Genomic DNA, 26,713 nt, shown 5'->3' with positions numbered 1-26,713 from the left:
GTAAAGGGTAGATCCTAGTGGGTATTTTGGGCTGCAATCAAGTTCAGTGTTGTAGTGAAGCCGGTGAGAACGGGGTGTGCAAGGTAAGTGAGTACTGAAGTAAAGTTAGCAGACGAGAGCTAGAACTGCTGACGCTGGCCTGAAAATCCGGGTGAGCAATCAGTTCTTACGGTTCGGCTTTCTCAGGCCTGTTACTCGTGAAACTTTTGTGCTATTGTTTATTTGATCAACGTGAACAAATGAGTAAAAATTGACATTTTTCTGCGAGTAATGTTTCTTTTGTTTCTGTTGTTGCCGAACTGAACCGTTCTCGAAAAGTGTATCTCTGTATGCGCTTACAGTAATCCGACGAAAGCGTAACAGAAGAATATCTTTGATTCGGCTTTTCGGACACTCGTCGGAATACCCGGCGTAAACATTAGAGCAATGATTGTTCCCTCTTTTTTCCATTATTTTGTGTCAACTTTCGTAGCGATGAATGTGACTTTCAAACTCGTTTTCCAACGAGTGTATTTTCTGCGTGGATTATGTGCACACCGCACACAGCTCAGAGTTGCAGACGATTCAGTAGTCGGTTGGAAAAGCCAGTTTATACTGGTTTTCTGACACACTAGCTACCATCGGTGCTAATGTTTCTTGAGAGCAGATACTTTAATATATATTTTATGCTCACATGTATTTCATTTTCACTTTTGCTGTGCCTATTTTGACGACATAAAGTTGACCCGTAAAAAGGGGGCGTGGCACAGTGAAGCCGGTTGCACGAGCCGTCTCGGCAACTTTATAGGTCACGTGAAGGTTGCCTGCTGTGAATGTGTTTAGAGTTTTGGGAGAAATGACGTCATCGTTTTAATGATTTTAACAGCGGTCTAGCTGTTTGCTCTGTGACCTGTAGTTTTAACGAGCTTTTTGGTGACAGTCGGAAAGAGATTGAAACAGTTATTTTATCTTCGTTTACATCTTTTATCAGCTTTTTGTCCACCTGAATGTTGTGATTTCAATGGAACCTTTGCTTTTTATGAACCTTTGCTTTTTAGTGGTTATCTGTTTGTTTTTCTTTCGCTTGTACGTGAAGGCTGTATTTCTCTGTCTGTTTTAGTCATTTGTCAGTTTCTTTTCAGTCCAGTGTCTCTTATGTAGTATATGATATATACAGTGTATTTCAAAAGCGTCTATAATGGTTTCAGCAATTTTGTTTTCTGTTGTTGCCGTTCTTCCGAATGTTCAGTACCGTACACGTATATGCTACATTCAAATATCTTTTGTATTCTATTATTTTTTCAAGTTTTATTCTAACCTTGCGACCACGTTTCACCGGCCGGTGTAATTAATGTGAACTGCCGGTCAGTCGTCACGTGCTTTATATGTCTATTTCGTCACACAAAGTGTTATCTCTAGAGCTCTGTGTCAATCACTGTAAATGTAATAATTATGGTTTTGTTCCTTCTACAACATCAGCTTTGTAAATTATTTTTCATTCATGAAAAAATCATTTTCTTTCGCATGTAAGCTGCATGTAAATTATAATGTAACTTGACGAGATTTTTTGATAAAAATAATGCTTAGAAGTTTCTTTTTGTGAAGAATATATTGATTGATTAATACGGATCAGAGTTGGGATGACAGTGCTAAAAGAAAAGGTCGTTACGGCTTTCACCTGTGGATAACCTCAACCTAGAAAAAAAAGTATGTGACCTTGACCGAATAGACGTGAAGGGACGGTGCCAAATTTCAGTTGCACGTGCGGAGATGAAGACAGTGTGTTATGTTACAGTCTGTGTTGTAGATACTGATTACACACCCACTCAGCAATATGCATCACCGTGTGTAGACCTACCGAGGCATGACTCGCCTGTCTTAGCTGTCAGCTCTTCGTCAGTTCACTACATACTAATTACCCCCCCCCCCCCCCCTCCCTTTACCGTTCTAGACGTAGCTGGGAGCATGTGCCAGCGATTCGGATAATGCGCCAGATGCTTTGTGCAGACATCAGTTACTGCTAGCTAGGACTGACAGATTAAAAAGATAATGATAAATTTTTTTTACCATTCATGGCATTATTTACGAAATTACAAACAAAGTCTTTGTTTGCAGTTCGTTGTTGCCTAGAAATTACGCTCCTCCCTAATAGAGCCTGTCCCTAAGTTGAGCCCGAAGGTCGACTTCGCGATGACTTCGCGAACTCTTGTTTTCACCGAAAGCTCATTGCTATAGCTTCGTGCGTTCAGTTCCGTGAAGTAGGCTTCGCGAAGTCGACTTCGCCCAGTTCAGGACATGCTTAACTCACCGTAGCGTTTCACATTCTAAATTGAGTTCAAGACCACCATGCATTAAATTGAAAGATGTTCTGGTGTGCAATTAAACCCATTGCCAAATGATGATAGCGATTCCGATGTTGAATGTCAAGAAAGACATCTATCTACCTGGCACCGATGTTATTTTGTCTAGAACTATTGCCAGCTTCAGCAAGGGGAGAGTAAGCGCGCTGAGGGGGGGGGGGGGGGGGGGGGGGGATTATTGCGAAAACTGCGAAACGTGTTTTCAGTGTGTGTGTTTGCGTGTTTGCGTGTGTGTGTGGGTGTGCGGGCGTGGACGTGTGCGCGTCTCTCTCTCTCTCTCTCTCTCTCTCTCTCTCTCTCTCTCTCTCTCTCTCTCTCTCTCTCTCTCTCTTTCTCTCTCTCTTTCTCTCTCTCTCTGCCCCCCCCTCCCCCCCCCCTCTGATCCAAAGTCAAGCCTGGTATTCTCGTTGTAACTCATTTTTCGCTCATCAGCATTGTTGGAACTCAGCCATTAACACAAACAATTCAAGAGAAGATGATAAAACCATTCCTTCCGTAACGCGCGAAAACAAATAACCTGCAAGCCAGCAAAACACCTTTCACTTTCTCTGAAAGAGTTTGCGGTTCATCTGCTCACTGGTAGCAGGCCAGGTGACATGTTTTGGGCAATTTAACTTACTTGATGCTTATTGGCAAAATTCGATCTGCCAGCAATTTACACACTTATTTACCTGGCATTTGTATATATTAAGAAACTATTGTGTATGTTTGAGATTCTGTAAGTTGTTTTGTGTGGGGAGGTGGGGGGATAGGGGGGCGGGGGTGCGAGCGTGCGTACTTGTGTGTGTGTGTGTGTACTATATACTTTAATTTTGTTAAGAGGCAATTTTTAATTTGGTACTGCTAATTCCCAATAAACATGCCAGAACTGGGCCATTGCTGGCGTTTTGATGGCAATGCCAGTTGCCAGAACTACTGCCATCAAAGGCCCACTTATGGCCCAATGCTGGCATATTACCCGTATGCACATTGGCAAATTGATGGGCCATCACTGGCAAGCCAGCACTTTGCCAGCAAAAACCCATCATTTATTTGCTGGCTTTTTGATGGCTTGCCATCATTTTGCCAGCAATTTGCCAGCAATTTTCCAGCAAAAACCCATCATTTATTTGATGGCTTTTTGATGGCTTGCCATCATTTTGCCATCATTTTGCCAGAATTTTGCCAGCAAAAACCCATCATTTATTTGATGGCTTTTTGATGGCTTGCCATCATTTTGCCAGAATTTTGCCAGCAAAAACCCATCATTTATTTGATGGCTTATTGATGGCTTGCCATCAAAAACCCAGCATTTTGCCAGCATTTCGCCAGCATTTTGCCAGCATTTTGCAGGTTTTTAGTTCCATATAAAAAAAACTTTTTTCCATATATTTTCCGTTAATGGCCCTTTACCTGCTGAAATTACCGGGCCAGTTGTGGCCCGGCAAAATGCCATATTTCTGTCTTTACCATTGCCAGCAAAATGCCAATAAGTTGCAGGAAATATACCAATACCACTGATTCGGATAGAATGACGGCTCTATTCATGTACTCGATCTCCACAGTCTTGTTAGCCCATAGATGGTTGTTAGAAGTCTATAAATATGCTTTGTTTTGTCATTTTTTACTGTGAATGTAATAACAATAACAAAACACAGCACATCAATGGACTTTTCAACCCATGCTGGCGGCAAGACGTGCGCAAATAAAGCAAAGGGCAATGCTGTCAAGCTGTACATTAGCAATATGCATATGCGTAATTATCAAATTCATCAGTAAAATGCAATTGAAATGCTAATCACATTTGTCGTGTAACTTATCTGGCAAGTAAAGGCAGTGGTTTTGACAGAATATCGTCATCAACGCAGTTATAGCGGGCACAACAACAATACAGTAATATATATTAAAAACAAAACAAATGTAAAGCTTCCAAACAGCAACGACTCATTACCGAAACATTACAGAAACGTACGCTTTGTTTTCAGTTGCTCACTGTTTTATTTTATTTGTACAGCGTTCTAAATTTCACACTCGAGACATGATGACCAAAGGCAGGAATGTTTCTTGTTCACTTCCCAGTAAACCTCCGTAGGATTGTCTTGATTCTGTCATTTCTCTGTTCGCATCCGCAACGTTGAGATAACGCTTCTTTTCTTTGTCCTGACGTCGTAGCCTACGGTAAGCCATTGAAACTCTCAAGTCCTCCTGCCGTTCACCTCTTGAAACATGAAAGCAAACGAGTTTTGTTGGTTTTAATTCATTATTCCATATCACACACACACACACACACACACACACACACACACACACACACACACACACACACACACACACACACAACCAAACAACCAAACAAACGCAAGCATACACGCAGGCATGCAAGCAAACAGCACACGCACGCACGCACGCGCGCGCGCTCACACACACACGCGCGCACACACACACACACACACACACACACACACACACACACACACACACACATACACACACAGAGGCATTCTCACAGAGAGGACGACTTCTTGTAATCTATCATATTTTCTGAACTGACTAAAATGCCAAGCAGAAGTAAGGGGTCAACAGGAATATGTATTTTGATCTAACCTGCGAAGCTTACGTTGTCTCGGACAGCTCTCTTGCGTTTCTCTCAGGAACTGAGACCCAGGCGAGCTGCATCTTATCCAGTTGGGCAGTCAGACACTTGCACAAATCTTTGTCCTGGAGTGAATAGACACATACTCAATGTCAACATTCACAAGATGCAATTTGTTTGGTTACAAGTAAGCTTATGGTAATGCCTATGGTGCTTTTCTTTTGACAGAGACAAAACAAACTCAATCACACAAAGAAAGGAAAAAGGCACACACACACACACACACACACACACACACACACACACACACACACACACACACACACAACCGCGCGCGCGGGCGCACACACACACACACACACACACACAACCGCGCGCGCGGGCGCACACACACACACACACACACACACACACACACACACACACACGCGCGCGCGTGCGCGCGCAGATTCTTTCTTACAGAGAGGACGACTTCTTAAAGTCTATTATATTTTGCGAACTGACTCAAACGTCCAGCAGAAGAAAGTTGAAAAAAAGACCGACAACGGAGGAAAAGAACAAGAAGATACTAGATCTAACGCCGTTGCGACGACCTGCTCACACAACTGTTTGTGAAACTCACCACGCTTGCTTCTAGCCGGAGGAGATCGGACGCGTACTGAAATCGAAGAAGGTGCTTTGGAAATTCCTTGAAGTTGAATGCAAAACAAATAACCGGACATCTGCAGAACCACCGCGGGCCGGATTTAGTTGACAATGCGTCATCATCACGAGTGACGTCAAGATATTTCGACATTTGTTTGTACATTACGTCACTCCAAGTGAGAAAGTCATACCGCTGTGCTGTCGCAGATCTTCTTGCCAGCAATTATCCAGCATTGGCCCACTGCTGGCGTGCCAGCAAAAACCCACCTATAATTGCCAGCAAATCGCCACCTATGGCCCAATGCTGGCAAACAAGCACTGGGCCACCAATGGCGTGCCAACAGTGGGCCAATTAAGGCATTTTACTGGCCGACAATATTACTGGAATGCCAGAGATGGGCCAGTGATGGCAAGCCATAACTGGGCCTTTGTTGGCAAACCATAATTGGCCCAGTGTTGGTTTTTTTATGGCCAGCTTTACCAAACTTGCCAGCAAAAAGCCAGCAGTGGCCCAGTTCTGGCATGTTTATTGGGTGCTAGTGTTTGGCAACTTCTGGCAAAGGTCCGAAAGCTTATTTCAGCATCGTATTGACATAAAATGTGCAGTGTGTGAACGTCAATTTCATAGGAACTAATTGAATTAAATGTTTCTCTAGCGCAGAACAGACTTGTTTTTACTTTGAAGCTAACCAAAAGGGTTACTTTTCTATTGTAACTGTAAATGAAGCAGACTTGAGAACGGCAACGTTGTACACTAAACAGAAAGTGTACAACACCCTCACTCCTTCAACCTATCTCCGTGTTACATCTTTTGTGTCGAGCTTGCACTATCCGTCGCTGATTACCTCCCCCTCTCAGTCCCAGTGGGCCAGATCTTCTGTCTCTATGGCAACCAGCCGTGTCTGGCATTCCAGGTAGCAGGGAACGCCAGCACTCACTCACAGAGGAGTGAAGCTGGAGGGGTTAGGTAAAACCAGGTGTTACTTGTGTCTCGCTAGCTAGCTACTCGGCCTTTCTCTCTCCTTTCTTGCCTCTCTCCCATCCGTGTTTAGATTTACCTGTAGGCTACACATCTCGGCGAGTGTGTGTGTGTGTGTGTGCTCTGTAAGCCTAGCCTGTCTACCTGGGAGCTATTTCGTTCGCGGGGTGTCTTGACCTGGTTGTGGTTCTTCGATTGACCCTCTTGTAAACTGAGGTTATTGAAAACTGCTGTGTTACGTTTTGTGTTTCTGTAGTTTTTTGGGGGAAGACCTGAGTAGATGTTTTGTGGGTGAATGTTTTTTCAGTTAATTTTTTTTTTTCAAATGTTTTTTTTCTCTCTATCATTCATGATTGAAAGATCAACTGTGTAAGACATAGGCAGAAGTACAGAGCCTGTGAGGTATCTGTCTTAACTTTCTAATGTACTAATTGTCTGGGTTTTGTTTCAGCTTGCTAATTAACCAGTGACAAGCCACACATACCAAGATGGCGGACGACGAGCACGCGTAAGTTTTATGAGATTGTTTGTTTGTTTGTTTGTTTGTTTGTTTTTGTTCTTATTTGCATTATTGATTATTAATGGCATTCAATGACAACGTGTGTTTTTTTTTCAAATTAAAGAATTGCAGAAAATGAGTGTGTGTGTGTGTGTGTGTGTGTGCAGCGCATGCGTGCTTGCATGCGTGCGTGCGTGCGTTTGGGTATCTCTGTGTTTGTGTGTGTGTGTGTGTGTGTGTGTGTGTGTGTGTGTCTGTGAGTGCGTGCGCGTGTGTGTGTGTGTGTGTCAGTGTGTGTGTGTGTGCAGCGCATGCGTGCTTGCATGCGTGCGTGCGTGCGTGCGTTTGGGTATCTCTGTGTTTGTGTGTGTGTGTGTGTGTGTGTGTCTGTGTCTGTGAGTGCGTGCGCGCGCGTGTGTGTGTGTGTGTGTGAGTGTGTGTGCGTGCTTGCGTGCGTGCGTCAGGTGGGTATCTGTGTGTGTGTGTGTGTGTGTATGTGCGTGCGTGCGTGCGTGTGCGTGAGTGTGTGTGTGTGTGTGTGTGTGTGTACGCATACGTGCGTACGTGTTTGTATGTGTGTGTATACAAATACCACACCAAACAAACAATTAACTTCATATCTTTTGTTTTTTCCGTTTTCAGAGAAGGCGGAGAGGAGTGAGTAGACTTTATTTTCACTTTGACTAATATCAATGTTTAATTCTACGATGCATAAATGATAAAGTAACACAGGAATCTTACAAATGAATAATTGAGTGTCTAGCATAGAGGTCAGTTTGACCTTAGCACGTGAAGGCAGGAACCGATTTTTCTTCGTGATTTTTTGCTTTTAGTTATTCCTAGAAATCAACACTGCCGTATTACATTACTCTTTCCCAGTATTTTTTAATATGTTGTACTAAGCTCAAAGTTCGCTGTTGTTGTTTGCCTAAAACGCTTGGCGGTAGGGCTTTAAAGGCTGCTGCAGATGAACACAATTAAACGCTTTGCTTTTCAGAACCGAAAATGCTTGCGTCACAATAATTAAACCAGTCCTAGAATGCTGCTTTTATGCTGAACTGGAAAAAAAATAAAGCTTGTTTCTCTCTTCTTTTTAGGAGGGCGATGACAAATAGGCATGAAAGATAAAACTGGAAAGCCTTAGCACTTATATTACAGTTTGTTACAACCGTTATAATTATTAAAATGTACGGAATCAGAATAAGTAGGTCACCAGCGCTCTGAGTAGAGGTACAACCGGAGAAGAACATGTCAAATAGACTCCTCTTTAGAATAGACTCTTCTCAGATAGGAAAGACTCTTTCGTTGAAAAGTATCTTTAAGTCTTACGTAGGACAGACTCCTTTGTTGAATAGACTCTTCTTTGGCAGGAAACACTCTTTTGTAGAGGAGACGCGTTTGTCGTACTTCGTGATAACAAAGACCACACGCTCTGCAAATTCGATATCATCCCACTGCAACGGATATCATAACATTATCATAATCATATGCACACTAACACAGGGAGACACCCGCTGAAGAGACTCAAGAGTCGGAACCAGCGCCACCTCCCGCCTCTGAGTAAGTCGGCGTGGAGAGTGAATAATTAGTAGTCTTGGTGCATGCAGCCGAGACTGTGGTCATAGCAGCCGAGACTGCACTGTTGTTCCTATTCGTGCACCCTTTATTTTGGAAGACTCTTGAATATTAGTGCAGTTTCCTGTGATTGGATGGTGGTGTGAGAAAACACAAAGCACGCGTGAACTTTGATTTTGTGTGTGTCACGTGTATATTCCCTAGGTTGTGTGATCCACACACAAAAGCAGAAATTGTGATTTATTTATTTATTCACGTTTTATTTCTATTTTTAGTATGCGACGAAGAAAGGCGAGATCCCTCGTCACATTGTTTTTAGATTGTATTGTGTACCCTTAGATTTTTTGTGAATTTTTGTGTGTGCCTAACACGGCGAAGATTTTTGGACCTTCTCTGAACGATGTTTTCAGTATTTGTTATATGCACCCGGTGTGAAAATGTTATTTGATGTTTTAGACTGGGATCTAGTTAGCTAAGGCAAAAAAAAAAAATAGGTCTGTTTACGGTAACCCGACCGACCCTAGTTTTTTCGCGCGACCCTAGACTTTTTTTTGGCATTTGGGAAAAAAAAGAAAAAAAATCTTGTTTTTTTTTGCAAAATAACGTAAAAATATGGTTTTTGGGGGGAAAAAAATAAAAATAAAAAAAAATAAAAATCCCGACCTACCGACCCTATTTTTTTGGCCTATGTTACCGTAAACAGACCTATTTTTTTTTTGGCCTAATGTGATACAGATAATACGGCTCCTCACATAAATATCTATCGTAATCGTCAAAAACGTTACGTCGTTTTTTCTCCCTTTTTTTTTAATTAAAAGAAAAATGAAAGGGGAGCAACGACCAGTAATTGACTTGAACTTTCTTATTACATCAAAGCCGATAACAAGACATACACATATCTTTGAAAGTCAGCTTTGCAAAGAGTACTGATGTCAAGAACTGTATTTCATAGGGGTCTTAAGAAGAGTTTTGTAAAAGACGAGTTTTTTCAAGTTGTTTTCTTCCAATGTTGGGCGCTGACATACTAACAGGGCAGGGGCTGGGGTGGGGGGTTTTTTTTTGGGGGGGGGGAGGGGAGTTGAGTGATGAGACCTTTTTATGTTGCACCAACCACATAGAAAAAAACAAAAACAACTTCTATATGTATAACCGAATAGATGATGTTCGGAAATAACTCTGTCAAGTTTGTATGGGATGTGGAAGAGTTGTTTTTCCTTGTTACCAAAGAAACACTGAGACAAACCTACAACGTCACGTGAAGCTTGCCTCAATGTTTCTTTGTAAAACTGAAGGAAAACAAGGGAAAGCAACTCTTTCACAAAAACCCGACAGAGTTATTTCCGGAATTCGTCTGTTAACCCTAGTCAGTTATTCCCCTTGCACAATTGCACTATCACATTGTCGTTCCTGACCATAGTTTGTCTCACAACCCTGAAGTGTTTACTGTGTTTCAATGGTTCCTAAGTGGTCAGCGAATACCAAAGGAACTATATGTTCTTGTGTGCAATCAAGTTCAGTGTTGTGATCGCACAAAACCCTGTCAGTGTATTGTCGAAGTACCAAGCCCATGTAGAATGTGTTTGGCTATTGTCAAAGAACCAAAAGCCCATGAATGTGTTTGGCTATTGTCAAAGAACCAAAAGCCCATGAATGTGTTTGGCTATTGTCAAAGTACCAAAAGCCCATGAATGTGTTTGGCTATTGTCAAAGAACCAAAAGCCCATGAATGTGTTTGGCTATTGTCAAAGAACCAAAAGCCCATGAATGTGTTTGGCTATTGTCAAAGAACCAAAAGCCCATGAATGTGTTTGGCTATTGTCAAAGAACCAAAAGCCCATGAATGTGTTTGGCTATTGTCAAAGAACCAAAAGCCCATGAATGTGTTTGGCTATTGTCAAAGTACCAAAAGCCCATGAATGTGTTTGGCTATTGTCAAAGTACCAAAAGCCCATGAATGTGTTTGGCTATTGTCAAAGTACCAAAAGCCCATGAATGTGTTTGGCTATTGTCAAAGTACCAAAAGCCCATGAATGTGTTTGGCTATTGTCAAAGAACCAAAATCCCATGAATGTGTTTGGCTATTGTCAAAGAACCAAAATCCCATGAATGTGTTTGGCTATTGTCAAAGTACCAAAAGCCCATGAATGTGTTTGGCTATTGTCGAAGTACCAAGCCCATGTAGAATGTGTTTGGCTATTGTCAAAGAACCAAAAGCCCATGAATGTGTTTGGCTATTGTCAAAGAACCAAAAGCCCATGAATGTGTTTGGCTATTGTCAAAGTACCAAGCCCCTGTTTGCAGTGTGCACATGTGCAGTGATTGTGTACCAATATGAGTGATTATTCGAAAGCAACAGGTATCTGTTTGCCGAACAACTTCTTGCCATTGATTGGATTTTAAATTTGATCACTCTCATGACTTTAACTTTACTCATGCCATCTTTAGTAACGTATGCTGTATACATTACACGGTTGTTTTCCTTTGTTCGTAATTGTCTACAGTTGTTACACATCGGGAGTAAAAAGACTTAATTTTGATGTAAAGTTGTCCCTTAACTCAGTGTACACTGAAAGGTATTGGTTACATGCCTTTTCGTATCTTGTGTCAATCATCTCATGCATACATATGTAACTTATTAAGATGGCTTTTGTTTTACAGGCACTAAAAATATTCTAGTTAGAAATGTTCGACGTTTTATATATATTTTCAATTGGAAAGCTTTGTTTCGTGACTTGTTATGTCTGGTTCCCAGTTAACTTAATTGATGTAATTTAAATTTACATTTTATTTAAATCTTCAATTCTGCGCCGTGCTACAAGTGACAATGAAGAGAAGAACACTAAACATCAATGATTGTTATCGTTGAAAAACGTTCACAAACCTTTGATGTAAGTTAACACGCATAGAGCCACCCAGTAAATGAGTTGCCTCATGCCCTCGCATGCGTTATCTGCCCTTAGAATCAGGATGTTCATAAAACAATTTCATCCCCTAATGCAATTAACTGCATTAGATTGTTAATAACATCACGGCCACAATTCAAGAAACCGTGTAGTTTTAGCAAAACCATAGAAAGAGAAAAAATCACTGTTTTTCCTTTCCTCCAAAGAACTAGTGCAGCCCTTTAACAAAGTAGCAGTAGATTTAATTAGATGTAAAGAAAGCTTCCATTAACTAATGTAGCTTAATGTTCTGTGTATGACGCACAGGCCCGCTGCGCCGGAGAGAGCGTAAGTAGGAATGACCCGTTTACGGAGTAGTCAACATGATACTGTTGCTTTACCTTCCGTGGAGAGAACACTCTGGATTTTTGCCTTCAATTTCGAATGCTCAAAAACGAAGCAAACTTGTAATGACCATAATTAGTGTCATACCTGTACTGTAATGTGCGGAACCTCTTATGAGAGGACTTTATTTATACATTGTATTACGAACAAAAAGTAACAAAGAAAGGTATTGTTCTTTTCATGTTGTAGTTATTTCTCGACGTAACTTTTTCCTACTGCTGAAAGTCTGTTGTGTACTATTGGTGTTTAAAAAAAAAATTATTCACACACACACACACACACACACACACACACACACACACACACACACACACACACACACACACACACACACACACACACATACACACACACACACACACACACACACACACACACACACACACACACACACACACACACAAGGAACAGAAAAAGGGTACGATAACACGGTATCTGGCGAACCATGTTAGAACAGGAAATAAAAACTGTGTTTTACAAACTATAGAGAACAGAAAATAGGACAAAAACGCGAACCATGTTAGAACAGGAAATAAAAGCTGTGTTTTACAAACTACAGAGAACAGAAAATAGGACAAAAACACCGTATTTGTGCAAAAACAACAACTATTAGACATAAGAAAAAAAGAGAATACTGTATTTGACAAACCTAAGAGATCAGAAGAAAGCATGAGAACGCTATATTTTACTAACCTCAGAGAACAGAAGTGAGAAAGAACATTAAAAGAGTGTTTTCTCCACAAAAGGTAGAGCATCTGTGTGTGTCTGTGGTGCGTACTGCTTGGTGTGCAAGCCTCTTCCTATCATGGCGAATCAGTTTGACATCTTCCAACCATATCGGAAGTGTGATAGTCCGAGTCACATCATTGCTGTTTTCACGTTCAAGTATTTTCTTGATATAGAGTATGAATCTTTCTTTTTTTTTTCATACATACGAGTGTACATTCAAACCCCAACCAATAAATGTAAACCTTTGACTTATTTAATACAGGGTGACCCCCCCAAAAAAGAGTACCCAAACAAAACGTCATAAATTGAACAAAAATAAAGCCATCTTCATAAAATTTATTTACACACACCAGTAGCTTCTGCATGATTTGCACAGACAATTTTAGCGTTCTAGCTTGTCTTTCAGGAAAGTTATGCTCATTCTACAGAACATCATCAATCAATCAATCAATATGAGGCTTATATCGCGCGTATTTCGTGGGTACAGTTCTAAGCGCAGGGATTTTTTTGGATTTTTTTATGCAATTATTTATGCCGTGTGAGATGAATTTTTTTTTACACAATACATCACGCATTCACATCAGCCAGCAGATCGCAGCCATTTCGGCGCATATCCTACTTTTCACGGCCTATTATTCCAAGTCACACGGGTATTTTGGTGGACATTTTTATCTATGCCTGTACAATTTTGCCAGGAAAGATCCTTTTGTCAATCGTGGGATCTTTAACGTGCACACCCCAATGTAGTGTACACGAAGGGACCTCGGTCTTTCGTCTCATCCGAAAGACGCACTTGAACCCACCACCTAGGTTAGGAAAGGGGGAGAAAATTGCTAACGCCCTGTGACCCAGGGTCGAACTCGCAACCTCTCGCTTCCGAGCGCAAGTGCGTTACCACTCGGCCACCCAGTCCCCCGGATTTAAATCCCCCAGATTTCTATCTTTGGGGGTTCCTGAAAGACAACGTCTACAGGAACAACCCACAGACAATCACAGAACTCAAGAGAGCCATCACAACAACCATTCGCGGAATCTCGCAACAGGAGTGTGTGCGGGTGATCGATAACTTTGCGCGGCGAGTTCAAGTTTGCCTGCAGCGGCGCGGAGGCCATTTGGAGCATGTTCTGTAGAATGAGCATAACTTTCCTGAAAGACAAGCTAGAACGCTAAAATTGTCTGTGCAAATCATGCAGAGGCTATTTGTGTGTGTAAATAAATCTTATGAAGATTGCTTTATTTGTGTTCAATTTATGACGTTTTGTTTGGGTACTCTTTTTTGGGGGTCACCTTGTACTTATTACGGATTTGAAAAGTTAACCAACTTTTCACGGAATTATTCATATTCATTATTCCCATTTGAAAACTGCCAACTTTGACATATTTCATGCATAATAAAGATTTGAAAACTGTACCATACTGACAAAAACAAAGATTTAAAAAAAAAACTAGTCTTGATCGGGGTGAGCAGAAATTGACACTTTTTTGGTTTTAAAGATAAGTTATGTAAATTGAAAATGGTGAAAACATATTTGAATATATATATATACAACGGAGTACAGCGGTTAAGATAAGTTGTATGGTTGGCAGATGTTGTCCAAGTGTGTTAGTAGGTGAGAGATACTGTTGATGGTAGTTGCATATTTTTCTGGTAGCTTAGTCATTGATTTGTCTGGAAAAGAAAATGCTCGGATTTAAATCAGTAAACAAGGATCCATGAGCTTTAGATAAAAAAAAGTTATTCCTATTCAGGAAAACATGCTTTAAATCCAGCTTTTGCATGCTGCATACACTGTAATTAGAATATTCAATTCAATTCATCCTTCGAGATTTAGACAGCTCCTCTCCCTCAAATGCAAACTGAGACATTAGAGTAGAGGAATAGATTGTGCAAGCAATTTTCCTGGTCTTACCTAGCCACCCAAGCGCTTTGTCCTAGAGCTAACTAACTTCAGAGCAAATCATGATTCCATTATTTCACGTGAATTTTTTCTTTCAGGTCAGAATTAAGCACGTGAATTTTTAGAATGAAGGTCAGAATTGTGCAGCTGAATTTTCACAAAGAAGCCGGTCGTGAGATAGTTTGACCTACTTTCTTGCCTTGAATTTACTGGGATGCAAACTTGCCTGTAGATATTTTTCTACAACCAGGTTCAAGGTGGTTTGGACAACCAGAACAAAAACAAAAATGGAAAAAAATACGATCTTTATCAATGTCCCCTTCAGCCTTGCAGTACGATGTGTGTTGTGAATTTTTTTTTAATGGAGTTGTGATTTTTATTTTTTTTATTTGTCTGTCTAGATGAGTTTTATGGAACTGTGCAGTGCAACGAGTGGATATTGTATTGGTGGTCTGCAGTTTGGTAGTTTTCAAAAGCTGTTTTTTTTTAAATCGACATATTGTTGCTTTACGTTTGTTGCTTTTTGTTTGATTTTTCTCTGCTTTCTGGGTTTTTTTTGCCCTTATTCAAACTAGTATACTAGGACAGGAATTCTGGTTTTGACACTCTCTCTCTCTCTCTCTTTCTCTCTGTCTCTCTCTGTGTCTGTCTGTCTGTCTCTCTCTCTCACTCTCTCTCTCACTCTCTCTCTCTCTCTCTCTCTCTCTCTCTCTCTCTCTCTCTCTCTTTCTCTGTCTCTCTCTCTCTTTCTCTCTGTCTCTCTCTGTGTCTGTCTGTCTGTCTCTCTTTCTCTTTTTCACTCTCTCTCTCTCTCTCTCTCTCTCTCTCTCTCTCTCTCTCTCTCTCTCTCCCTCTCTCTCTCTTTCTCTTTTTCGTTCTCTCTCTCTCTCCTTTCTCTCTCTCTCTCTCCTTTCTCTCTCTCTCTCTTTCTCTCTCTCTCTCTCTCTTTCTCTCTCTCTCTCTCTCTCTCTCTCTCTTTCTCTCTCTCTCTCTCTCTTTCTCTCTCTCTCTCTCTCTCTCTCTCTCTCTCTCTCTCTCTCTCTCTCTCTCTCTCTCTCTCTCTCTTTCTCATTTAATTGTGTTTGCAGTTTTCTTTGTTTTTGCTTGGTTTTCAGATTCTTTGTTTCTCTATTTTGCTGTGGTGTTGTAGTCAGTTAAGGGTGATAAGTGTATAGGTCGTCTCTGCAGTGTTGATGGAGATCGATTTTGGATTGATTACAGTTGATTTTTTTTCTGGTGATTGTGTTCATTTTGGCTTTGGTTGTGTTTGCTTGTTTTGTCTTTCATTATGTGTACTGATTTTGAATTGTCAGTGTTTTGCTCGTATATAGATTTGCAGTAAACCATATAGCCTGTTGCCTCAATTTATGGTCAAACCTGTTTTTACTGTTCGTGAGCTACAATGAATACTTAAAATAGACAGGCAGGCATACACACACACACACACACACACACACACACACACACACACACACACACACACACACACACACACACACACACACACACACACACCTTCACTGCACTACCCGTTGTCTTTGAGAAATAAATGATACGTTGGAAACGTTCTTAGAAAAAGCATACTAACACAGTCAACTGGAAGTTTTTTTTATCATTTGGCAGTATTAATCATCATCTCCTTCATAACTGCTTATAGAATTTATTTCAGACTCGTTGCAGTTTTTTATTTTAGGCAAACGCACTTATATTATCTGGCGATTCCACCTAGGTATTATTGTATTGTATTATATTGTGTCATGCAAAACCCTGGGCACATTTGTAGTGAGTTTCAATACGGCTTACACTGGAAGAAGGATACATTTGGTAAACTTTGATTTTTTTTCTGTCCTAAAGGCCTCAGCCCGACACCGATGAAGGCAAGCGCATAATGGAGGTTGGTTGAATTTACTCTTTGCTATTTCGAACCCTGTTGTAGCCCCACCCAACAAACCACAACACAACCACCATCCACGCAAGTCCCCCCCCCCCTTCCCCCTCTCCTTCTCCCTCATTTGTTGTTGTTGTTGTTGTTGTTGTTGTTGTTGTTGTTGTTGTTGTAGATGTAGTAAAAGTAGATAAGTCCAAAAAAAGCATAATTATATCTTTTTCTCTCTCTCTGTCGCTCTCTCTGTCTGTCTCTCTCTTTCACACACACACACACACACACACACACACACACACACACACACACACACACACACACACACACACACACACACACACACACACACACACTAATAACTAATAACTCAACTCTCTCTGTGGTTCCTAGGAAAGAACGCGCAGCAAGGCGGAGAGACAAAAGGAGGAGCTGGCGGAGTACGAAGAATCTCGACGTGAAGAGCGCGAGAAGGAAGCTGCTGAGATCGCCGCCCTTCGGGAAAAGAGGGTACGATGACGTAATGTTTCTCATCAACGTCATTCTTGTTGACGTCATAATGTTTATTTTGCTTTTGAACTAACAGTTGTAAATCTGTTGTATACTTTAGGTGTTATCCTCGTCATCATCATCATAATCATGACTATAATTATCATCCTCATTATCATAAGTATTATTATCAGCTTTATCATTGTTATTATTATTATTATAGTAGAATGTACAATAGGCCCTAAATAATGTTTGGATTTTTGTCATGTTTATAAAATGGACAATAAATAATGGTGTTCCTTGTGTCCTGTGAACAGATGGACAATAAATAATGGTGTACCATGTGTGGTGTGAACAGATGGACAATAACTAATCGTGTAATATATCGTTATATCGTATGAACAGATACAACGCGCCAAGGAGCGCGTGGAGGAGGAGAAGAAAATGGCGGAGCTGAGGGCTCAAGAGGATATCAGAAGGAGAACCGAAGAAGTAAGTCTTTTTACATTTAGTCAAGTTTTGACTAAATGTTTTAACATAGAGGGGGAATCGAGACCAAACTACTGGACCGATCTTTATGAAATTTGACATGAGAGTTCCTGGGAATGATATCCCCGGACTGTTTTTTCTTTTTTTTCGATAAATACTTTTGATGACGTCATATCCGGCTTTTTGTAAAACTTGAGGCGGCACTGTCACACCCTCATTTTTCAATCAAATTGATTGAAATTTTGGCCAAGCAATCTTCGACAAAGGCCGGACTTCGGTATTGCATTTCAGCTTGGTGGCTTAAAAATTAATTAATGACTTTGGTCATTAAAAATCTGAAAATTGTAATAGGTTTTTTTTTATATAAAACGATCCAAATTTACGTTCATCTTATTCTACATCATTTCCTGATTCCAAAAACATATAAATATGTTATATTTGGATTAAAAACAAGCTCTCAAAATTAAAAATATAAACATTATGATCAAAATTAAATTGTCCAAATCAATTTAAAAACACATTCATCTTATTCCTTGTCGGTTCCAGATTCCAAAAACATATAGATATGATGTGTTTGGATTAAAAACACGCTCAGAAAGTTAAAACGAAGAGAGGTACAGAAAAGCGTGCTATCCTTCTCAGCGCAACTACTACCCCGCTCTTCTTGTCAATTTCACTGCGGTGGACTGACGATGCTACGAGTATACGGTCTTGCTGAAAAATTGCATTGCGTTCAGTTTCATTCTGTGAGTTCGACAGCTTGACTAAATGTTGTATTTTCGCCTTACACGACTTGTTATCTATTATATTGGCGGGGGGGGGGGGGGGTCTCTTGCACTCAGCAGAACTTCTAAGAGCACTGTCGAAGATTTGTTTTTGATTTTTTTAATTGAACTTTTATTTCTCCTTGTCCCTTTCAGCTGTCCTTACCGTCAATATAGTTTCAGTTTTGTTAAATGATGACGGCAAAATATTGAAACAGATTTAATTTTAAAAGACTTACAAATTCAAAGTCGTCCTCTTCTCTTACCTGACTAACTGAAAATTGTCTGTGTGTTTGTCTGTGTGTTTGTCTGTGTGTTCAGGAGGAGAGAAGGAAAAAGAAGACGGAGGAAGAGACTCGCAAGAAGGAGGAGCGAGACCAGAAGAAACGCGAAGCAGAGGACCGTTTGAGCAAAAAGGGACCTAACTTCGTCATCACCAAGCGTAGCGATGCTGAAAAAGTGGGCGTAAGTAGTTCCCCTTTGTTGCTTCTCAAAACTTTGGTCATTCCTTTTTTTTTTTTCCTTTTTTTTTTTTTAATGTCTGGTCATCAGTGACGTAGTTTTGCCTCCAGTGACGTCAGTCCCGGCAGAATATAATTCAGTTATATGACTCATCGTAACATTTATTAATTTAATAATTAATTGATGAATTAATTATTAATAATAATGTTATGCCTTCTTCCGTTGTTTGGACTGGTGTTGGAAACCCATCATGAGCTCTAGTTGTAATTGCAAGTTGAGTATAAAAGTATTGTTTGTTTGTTTGTTTGTTTGTTTGTTTTTAAATATGTTTATAGGGGAATGAGAGGAAAGTGAAAAAGGTATGGTTTTGAAGTAGATGCGTTCTGTTTTGAATTGAAAATTTCGGGAACGCAGAAGAAGAAGAAGAAGAATTGATCATTTAATTAATTACATAAACAAGAGTGAATGAAGTGGAATTAATTTAAATAAACATTTTGGAACTGAACTCACTCAGGTTAAAGAATGTAAAAAGTAACATTTAATCATAAAAAAACCCATCAAAGCTTGCGGATTCTTTACTATCTTATAGTGTGTCTCTTTTACTTTTAGGTGGGTCTTTTTTTGTATGTCAAAAGTGAAATGAATTGACAGAGTAAGGTCTGTCTCATGATGGGTTTCCGTTCAGTCAATTGGTTACATTTTCGTGAATTTTAGTTTGTTATTTCTTTTACGTTTTGTGGTCCATATGATTTGATTTTATTTGTGTCATTATCTGCACAGTATCTAGGAGGGCACCTATTTATTTGATTGTCAGTGTGTGTACCTGGGTTTGGTCAATGCCTTGTGCTGCTTAGAATTAAGACTAGTCACTGGAGTATTCCAGTCGTTTGCAAATACAGCATCGAATTCAATGCCTTGCATACTTTTGCAAAATGTTAGCGACTTTAGTCATAATTCCATGTAGGCCCCTATTCCTGTGTTCAAATATGGAAACAAAATACTATGTCTGCATCAGCTTAACCGTGGCTTGTGAATTGGTCAGTAGGGTGCAAGCAGAACAAGAATACAGGCAAAATAGTTCTGTGTAGAGTATTTGCATGGAAAGGAGGAAACAAGGTTTTAGGCAAATGCAAGAGTCGAAAAGCTTATGCTTAATGGATGAATTCCAAACATGATTCTGTCGTGAATGCGCTGTGAAAGAGGTGTCACTGCTCACAGGGGATAACCTCTATTTTTTTTAAATCATTTGTTTATTTATTTTTTTTTAACCATCTCGGGGTGAAACCCGGGAACATGCCCCTAGTGATTTTACCGTGAAGACACGCGTTGGCGACACAGTGATAAATAAGCTCCGATCCACACGTTTTTTGAAAGACAACTGCTGTTTACGTTCGCTCAATACCATGCCTTCATTCAGACTACAGGACTACAGACCAAAGCTAATAGACAGTGTTCGGAAATAACTCTGTCGGGTTTGTGTTGGTTGTGAAAGAGTGAATACTCTTGCTTTTGTTGAGTCAAACGTTCCCACGTGACATTATAGGCCAGTCACTAGCGAGGGGTGTGTCCGAAACACGTGGACAAGGAGCACGTGTGCAGCTTGCCTCAGCGGTATAAGGCCAAAAAAAAAAGGGTCTGTTTACGGTAACCCGACCGACCCTATTTTTTTCGCGCGACCCTAGACTTTTTTTTGGCATTTGGGAAAAAAAATTAAATTTTTTTTATTTTAAAAAAATGGTTTTTTTTTTGCAAAATAACGTAAAAATATGGTTTTTTGGAGAAAAAAAATCCTGACCTACCGACCCTATTTTTTTTGCCTATGTTACCGTAAACAGACCTATTTTTTTTGTTTGCCTAATACAAGCAAGAGTATTTACTCTTTCACAACCCATATGGGACTGGGTGGCCGAGTGGTAACGCACTTGCGCTCGGAAGCGAGAGGTTGCGTGTTCAGGGCTGGGTCAGGCCGCAATTTTCTCCCCCCTTTCCTAACCTACGTGGTGGGTTCAAGTGCTAGTCTTTCGGATGAGACGAAAAACCGAGGTCCCTTCGTGTACACTACATTGGGGTGTGCACGTTAAAGATCCCACGATTGACAAAAGGGTCTTTCCTGGCAAAATTGTAAAATGTCCATCAAATACCCGTGGGACTTGGAATAAAGTAAAAAAATTCCATCTCACACGGCATTAAGTCTCAGGAAACATGAATACACGCATGCAGGAAAAAAAAAATATATATGGGTAGCGCCGTATGTAAGGCAGCTCGCTTTCCCCGGGGAGAAAGCAGCCCGAATTTCCATGAGGGTAACCTCACTGGACTGTAAATCGTATCCATCCATCCATCCATCCATCCATCCATCCATCCATAAAACCCGACAGAATTATTTCCGGAATTCCTCTACTATTCACCGTCTCCTCTGGTTATTTCCAGTGAGCTGTATTTTACTAGAGCTAAGCTTGCCTCACATTCAGGGAAGGCAACTCTTCCACGTCCCATGAAATCCCTGGTACAGTCCCCTGAAACACCATCTGTTGACATGAATCTAGTGGAACAAACTGGAGATAATTTTACATGTGAACTTGAATCACGGATTACATAGCACAAGGCATTGACAACTCTTGGGCTATGCTTGAAAAGAAAGTACAGTATGCAGTAAAAGCTTTTGTTCTTGTTCAGCTTTCACATGTTTTGTCACGAAAGAGACTGGGGTTCTCTTGTGTGTTATTGTACTTGTTTTGGTGGGTTTTGTGTCAAAGCGGTTTTAAGACATACGGTCTGTTGATACCCATGTGTTACGTGTTTTTCTCTTGTTTAATTTGTGTCATGGTTGCTTCCGTACGGAAAGACTAGGAACAATACTTTGTTGACCTCACTCATGTGATAAATGTTAAATTGGAAGAAAAAAAAGCTCTGAGAAAATTCCGAACCTATTGTCTCGTTTCTGCTTTCAAATGTGGTACCCACGCACATTATCTTTTTTTGCCTTTTTTTCCTAGCTAAAGAATTTTACTTTTTTTAAGAATGAAGTTATTCAGCACTGTTGATGAAGCTTTTTCCTATTTTTCTGTACCATTTTTAATTTCAGATAAGTTGAGCTTCTGTACTTCTGCGTGGTATCATTTCTCGTCTTGCCGCTTAGAGCTAACCGTCCGTTCTTTGGGGGAATTAGCTGGAATTAAAAGAAGAAGTTCAAAGATATTACATAATATTTAGTCAATGCAAAAAATTCATGGAGAAAAGTGTGAACACTTCTTGTTATATAACGTAGGGTAGGCTGTCAAAAGTAGACTTTTTCTGACCTGTTTTTGTTATTTATTCTCAATTTTGTTTCAGAGATTTCTTATTTTTACTATGAATAAGACAAATCAAAGCCTAGTTGATTGCATTTTGAGCGAAGACAAATGAATGCATTTCCAGGTATTTCAAAGAGGGAGGGGGGGGGGCGGTTGTGAGACCTGGCGTTTGACTAAATTGCAAATGTTCTATATGGGTATGTGCTAAACAAACACAAAATCATAACCAACTTCTTACTATTTTGCGCGAGCGAAGCAATAGGACGCAAGCATGTGTCCCTCTCATCAGATGTTTAACAAACAAAAAATTCTGTTGATGAAATTCAAGAGAGATTTCAACCTTGAAATATAAGCTAGCAAGGATTAGTATGACCATAGTGTTTTTCGTTTTGAAGGGTTAGAAACAAACTGGTGTGTGTAACGACCCCTCAAAGAATGGACTATTTGTCGTAGCAAAATCACAAACAGCAAGCTTCTTCTGTTCTGTTTCGGGCATTCATTAATTTTCTAATCGGATTTGGATGGTCACAGAATTGAAGTAGTATAAAACACTACCAAAGTAGAACTGTAGTGTCTGTGTGCCCACCAGTGGTACTAATTGACTTTTGGCTATCGTTAACCATTTTTTATCTGCCCAGTGATCTCATTCTTGTAGACTGTTTTAACTTAGATAAATGTTCTGGACGCAGACGCTAACCATCATTCTTCAAGGCATTTAGATATTTGTATTTCCACGCCATGAAGTTGGAATCCCTGGCTTTCAATCGAACTTTTCTTCTCAATAAGAAATCATGTCGTTGCCAATATTTTTCTAAAAATATCATTGACGAATGCCATCATTGCCATGCTGGGGAAAAAAAGGACAGTAAGATGGAAACAAAATATACATCTTCAAAAGATCCATAGGCTCATTCATTTAAAATACTTTTTTTTAACGATGTTAATGTCACACTGCATGCGAAATTTACCTCACTCTACACTTTCTTCTTCCTTTTCTCAAAATGTGACTGTCATTTCATAGTAGTCCATTTTGAAATAGAGTTCTATGAGGGGAAAAACTGCCAAGAACTGTTTCAAGTGTAGTAGCTCCTCTGTAATAGATTTTCGTTTATATCAAAGATATCTTGGGACATTGTTCATGACAACACTATAAGATTGTCGTTTATATCAATGGTATCAGTGTCTTGGGGCATTGTTCATTACGCCACTATAAGATTGTCGTTTATATCAAAGATATCTTGGGACATTATTCATAACACCACTATAAGATTGTCGTTTATATCAAAGATATCTTGGGACATTGTTCATGACACCACTGACCAGAGAAGCAGAGAAAAAAGTTGTTGTCTTGTTGTTCCCCTTGTTGTGGCTTCCGCCATTGTAACTCTATATCGTCACGTGACCTGATTATGTAAATATATTCACGTGTGTGCTGTGTAATGCTCGGCCCGTGGGCTGACACTCATATCAAGGCACTACTCGTCTTTATTGTCAAACACAAAGTATTTGTGTCACTCCCAGCTTGTCTTCATTTTTTTTTCAAGTGTTTGCCTGTTTGTCTGTTTAATACATGGGATATTTTGCTTCATGTCATGTTCACAATTTTTGTCTAAAAGTTTTGTTCACTTACGTTTATTATCCTTCGTTGACCTTTTCCTTGCGCATTATTTAGAGCGACGCTATTTCATTCAATGTAGTCTGCATTAATGAATTAATGTTTTGATCTTTTAGTATGTTTTTATTTTAAATCTAAAGTCTTTACTCAACAGCTTTGTCTGTTTATGTACTTTACATTTTAGTATGGTGTGTGGTGGATTTCTTTTACGTTGAAAGACGTTTTTCGCAACAAACACAAGTCCAAATCTGCTTGTAAACAAAATTTAAAAACTGATGAATCTTGTGTTAGTAAGAGAGTTAAGCTGCAAGCTCAAACTGCGAGCTTAAATTAAACAACGCAAAGTTATATTTCTCTCTTTTGAAATTTGCGGCTGATGATAAAATCTGAAACGCTTTGCCTCAGATATGAAATAGCAGAATGGACTCCTCGTCTGTTGTTGTTATTTTTCTCTTTCTGTGTGTATAGACTATAGAAATGGAATTATACTGACCATGTTGTTCTTTGCCTTTTGTTTGCTGGGTGTATTTAACTGAGTAGTTAAGCGTTTTCAGCAGTAGCTTAAAGTTGCCGACATTTTGCTTCTACACTGACGGTGTAGATAAAAACAACTAATGGCCAGTTTTAGATGTTCTTCTTGTGTGATAGACTTAAGGACATACTGACCAGTTCTTTATGTGTCTGTCATCTGATGTTTGTGTACTAATTGTCATACAGGAAAAGCCACAAAAAGTAAGACGCACTAAGTTTGGAGTTTGGTTCACATTTGAATTGAATTGGTCCCTTCACTTTTTCATTTCAAGTTCCCATGACTTATTCTTCAGCTCAGCTGATCGATTTTCTGAGCATGTCCACAGTCATTTATAATTCATTCTAACGATTTGTTTTCTAGCACAGCTCAAAACTTTTAAAAAAACGTTCGAAAATGTGTCTATTTTTCTCTTCAGATTTGTTTATACACCAATCAACTTGAATTCAAAAAGAAACTTGTATCTTCTCGATCCCCAGTTTTGCTTCTATTTTAGAACGCCATTGAGAAAGATCACGTGGCTATTAATGTTTCAAGGGTTGCAGCTCCAATAATTCCTCAGAATATTCAATTTATTTTTACTTCTTGGCAAGATCAGTTTTAATTGAATCGATCATGTTGGAACGTTAGCAGTCAATTTGTTTAGGAATTTAAGTTGTAAATGACTGTGGATGACGCCGGGTCAAAATTGAACGTGTTCTTTGACTCGTAACAAATCATTTTTAATCAATTGAATACACTCCCTTGGTTACTTCTTATCATCCATTTTGTTTTCATTCCATTTTGATTTCCTGTTCTGAATGCATCTAAACACGCAGTAAAGAATGCAGGTTTTGGGTTTTCTGTTGCATCGTTTGTGGACTTCCAAACATAACATTTCGTATTTTCGTTTGCTTTACAAATCCAATGTGACTTTTTGATTTACTGATTGATTTAAACTTGAGTTATTTGATAGCAGACTTGACATTCTGCACATATAAGTTTTCACCAATGCACGAGTTTCTACTTGTCGAGACACATGCATTGGGTAAATGCATTCAGGTTTATCAAAAGCAAAACACAATTTGTTTATACCTGACATATGAACACAATTTGAAGGCCATATTTAAGAAAGCATATGAGTTTCATTGAAATAATATTTTCTGGAATTTAGGACGATCCCTTGTGTCTTCTGACATATGTTTTGTGTGTCTGGCATATCAGACTGTGTGTAATCGTTTATATTTGTGTCTGATGTTGCTTCTATCTACATATATATATGCTGAACACATTCCTTGATTGTTTGTGTATTTAATTTGGTTTTGTTGCAAGTATCCTAAGCCTTTTCCTTTGTTGACCTTGAAATACATAACTGTCTCAAAAATTCGTACCCAAAATCACAACTAATTTTATTGTTCGAGAAAAAAGTCTCCCAAAACACCTTCCCCTTTTCCTGTTAACTTTCCTACTTTAACATTTATGTTTATGTCAAACTGATAAGGCCACAAAAAAAAGGTCTGTTTACGGTAACATAGGGCCGCCAAAAAAATAGGGTCGGTAGGTCGGGATTTTTTTTTTTTTTTTTTTTTTTCTCCAAAAACCCATATTTTTACCTTATTTTGCCAAAAAAACAAGATTTTTTTTTAATTTTTATTTTTTCCCCAAATGCCAAAAAAAAGTCTAGGGTCGCGCGAAAAAACTAGGGTCGGTCGGGTTACCGTAAACAGACCTTTTTTTTTTTTTTTGGCCTAAGTGTTCCCCTCCTCAGTAATTTCAGCTTTTAATGCTCTCTCAGTTTGCTTGTTTTGGGTTTGTTTGTACTCAATGTAAAATATTTGTCTCAAAGTATTACAGAAAATATTTTAAAATATGGTCACATTTATTTGCACACCCCTACACCTTCTTATTCTTGTAACTGACATTTGTTTTGATTTTATTTAAAAGATACACAAGTGGTACATTCAGCCTTTGCTGATTAAAAGACCAAAATGCTCTTTTTTTCAACAGTTTACAGCTTTCACATGCTTTAGTTGCCAGCTATGAAGACTTTTTAAAAATTATTTGTAGGGAGAGACACAAATTAATTTATTAAGGTTTTATTCACAATGCTTTTTTTTATGAATTACAATACCGTCTGGGTCTTTTCTGCAGCTTTTAATCTAAAGATTCCTTTGCAAACTTTAATTTACACCCTTGTAGTATAGAAGTTTTAGATGATTTGATTATTTTCTTGCTAATTTTCGTTATGTAGAATTTGTTTAGCACCAGAACCTGAGCAGAGTTCCTGTTCACTTAATAAGTTATTTTGTTCGATTTTGATATAGACGTGTATTAATCTGGCACATTTGTCTGTTTGTGAATCAGTGTTATTTTTGTGCTCTGTCTCAGTTTTTGTCTAAAGTGTTTCAGCATTGCCGGTCTGTTTCTCAGACAGTTGGAGGAACACATCATAATAAGAAAGACATTTTCATGACCAAAAATAGCCGCACCACTTGAACTTAAAACTATGTGTACACAGTGCAAGTACATGTAAACATTTCTTGTTTTTTCACTACATGGAATGAGTCTTTTAGTTTTGATTGCAGGAAGCTCCTTGCGTACCAACGTCTTTTTCTCTTGTGTCATACGCGCTAGTTAGATCCAGCGCTATATTGGCTAACTACAGCGTAGGAAATGCAACTCGGGTCATAA

General features: G+C 39.3%; 1 protein-coding gene across 8 annotated transcripts in view; it reads left to right on the top strand.

The window, feature by feature from the left end:
• LOC138970722 (troponin T, skeletal muscle-like) overlaps positions 1–26,713 on the top strand; it is a 33,197-nt gene that overhangs the window by 289 nt on the left and 6,195 nt on the right. For 2 of the 8 annotated variants that reach the window (XM_070343210.1, XM_070343212.1), the window contains exons 2-9: positions 6,987–7,043; positions 7,677–7,691; positions 8,538–8,594; positions 11,819–11,839; positions 16,378–16,417; positions 16,796–16,912; positions 17,297–17,383; positions 18,466–18,609. In XM_070343210.1, coding sequence (XP_070199311.1) covers positions 7,024–7,043; positions 7,677–7,691; positions 8,538–8,594; positions 11,819–11,839; positions 16,378–16,417; positions 16,796–16,912; positions 17,297–17,383; positions 18,466–18,609 — 501 coding nt within the window. In that variant the 5' untranslated portion in view covers positions 6,987–7,023. Of the gene's footprint in view, positions 1–3; positions 84–6,986; positions 7,044–7,676; positions 7,692–8,537; positions 8,595–11,818; positions 11,840–16,377; positions 16,418–16,795; positions 16,913–17,296; positions 17,384–18,465; positions 18,610–26,713 lie in introns of those variants that run through there. The other 6 variants (XM_070343216.1, XM_070343217.1, XM_070343211.1 and 3 more) reach the window with 5 other exon arrangements.

The sequence above is a fragment of the Littorina saxatilis genome, linkage group LG7, assembly GCF_037325665.1.
Source record: "Littorina saxatilis isolate snail1 linkage group LG7, US_GU_Lsax_2.0, whole genome shotgun sequence".
Lineage (NCBI taxonomy): Eukaryota > Metazoa > Mollusca > Gastropoda > Littorinimorpha > Littorinidae > Littorina > Littorina saxatilis.
The sequence above is the reverse complement of the archived record's forward strand: the minus strand, read 5'-3'. Positions and strand labels throughout refer to the sequence as shown.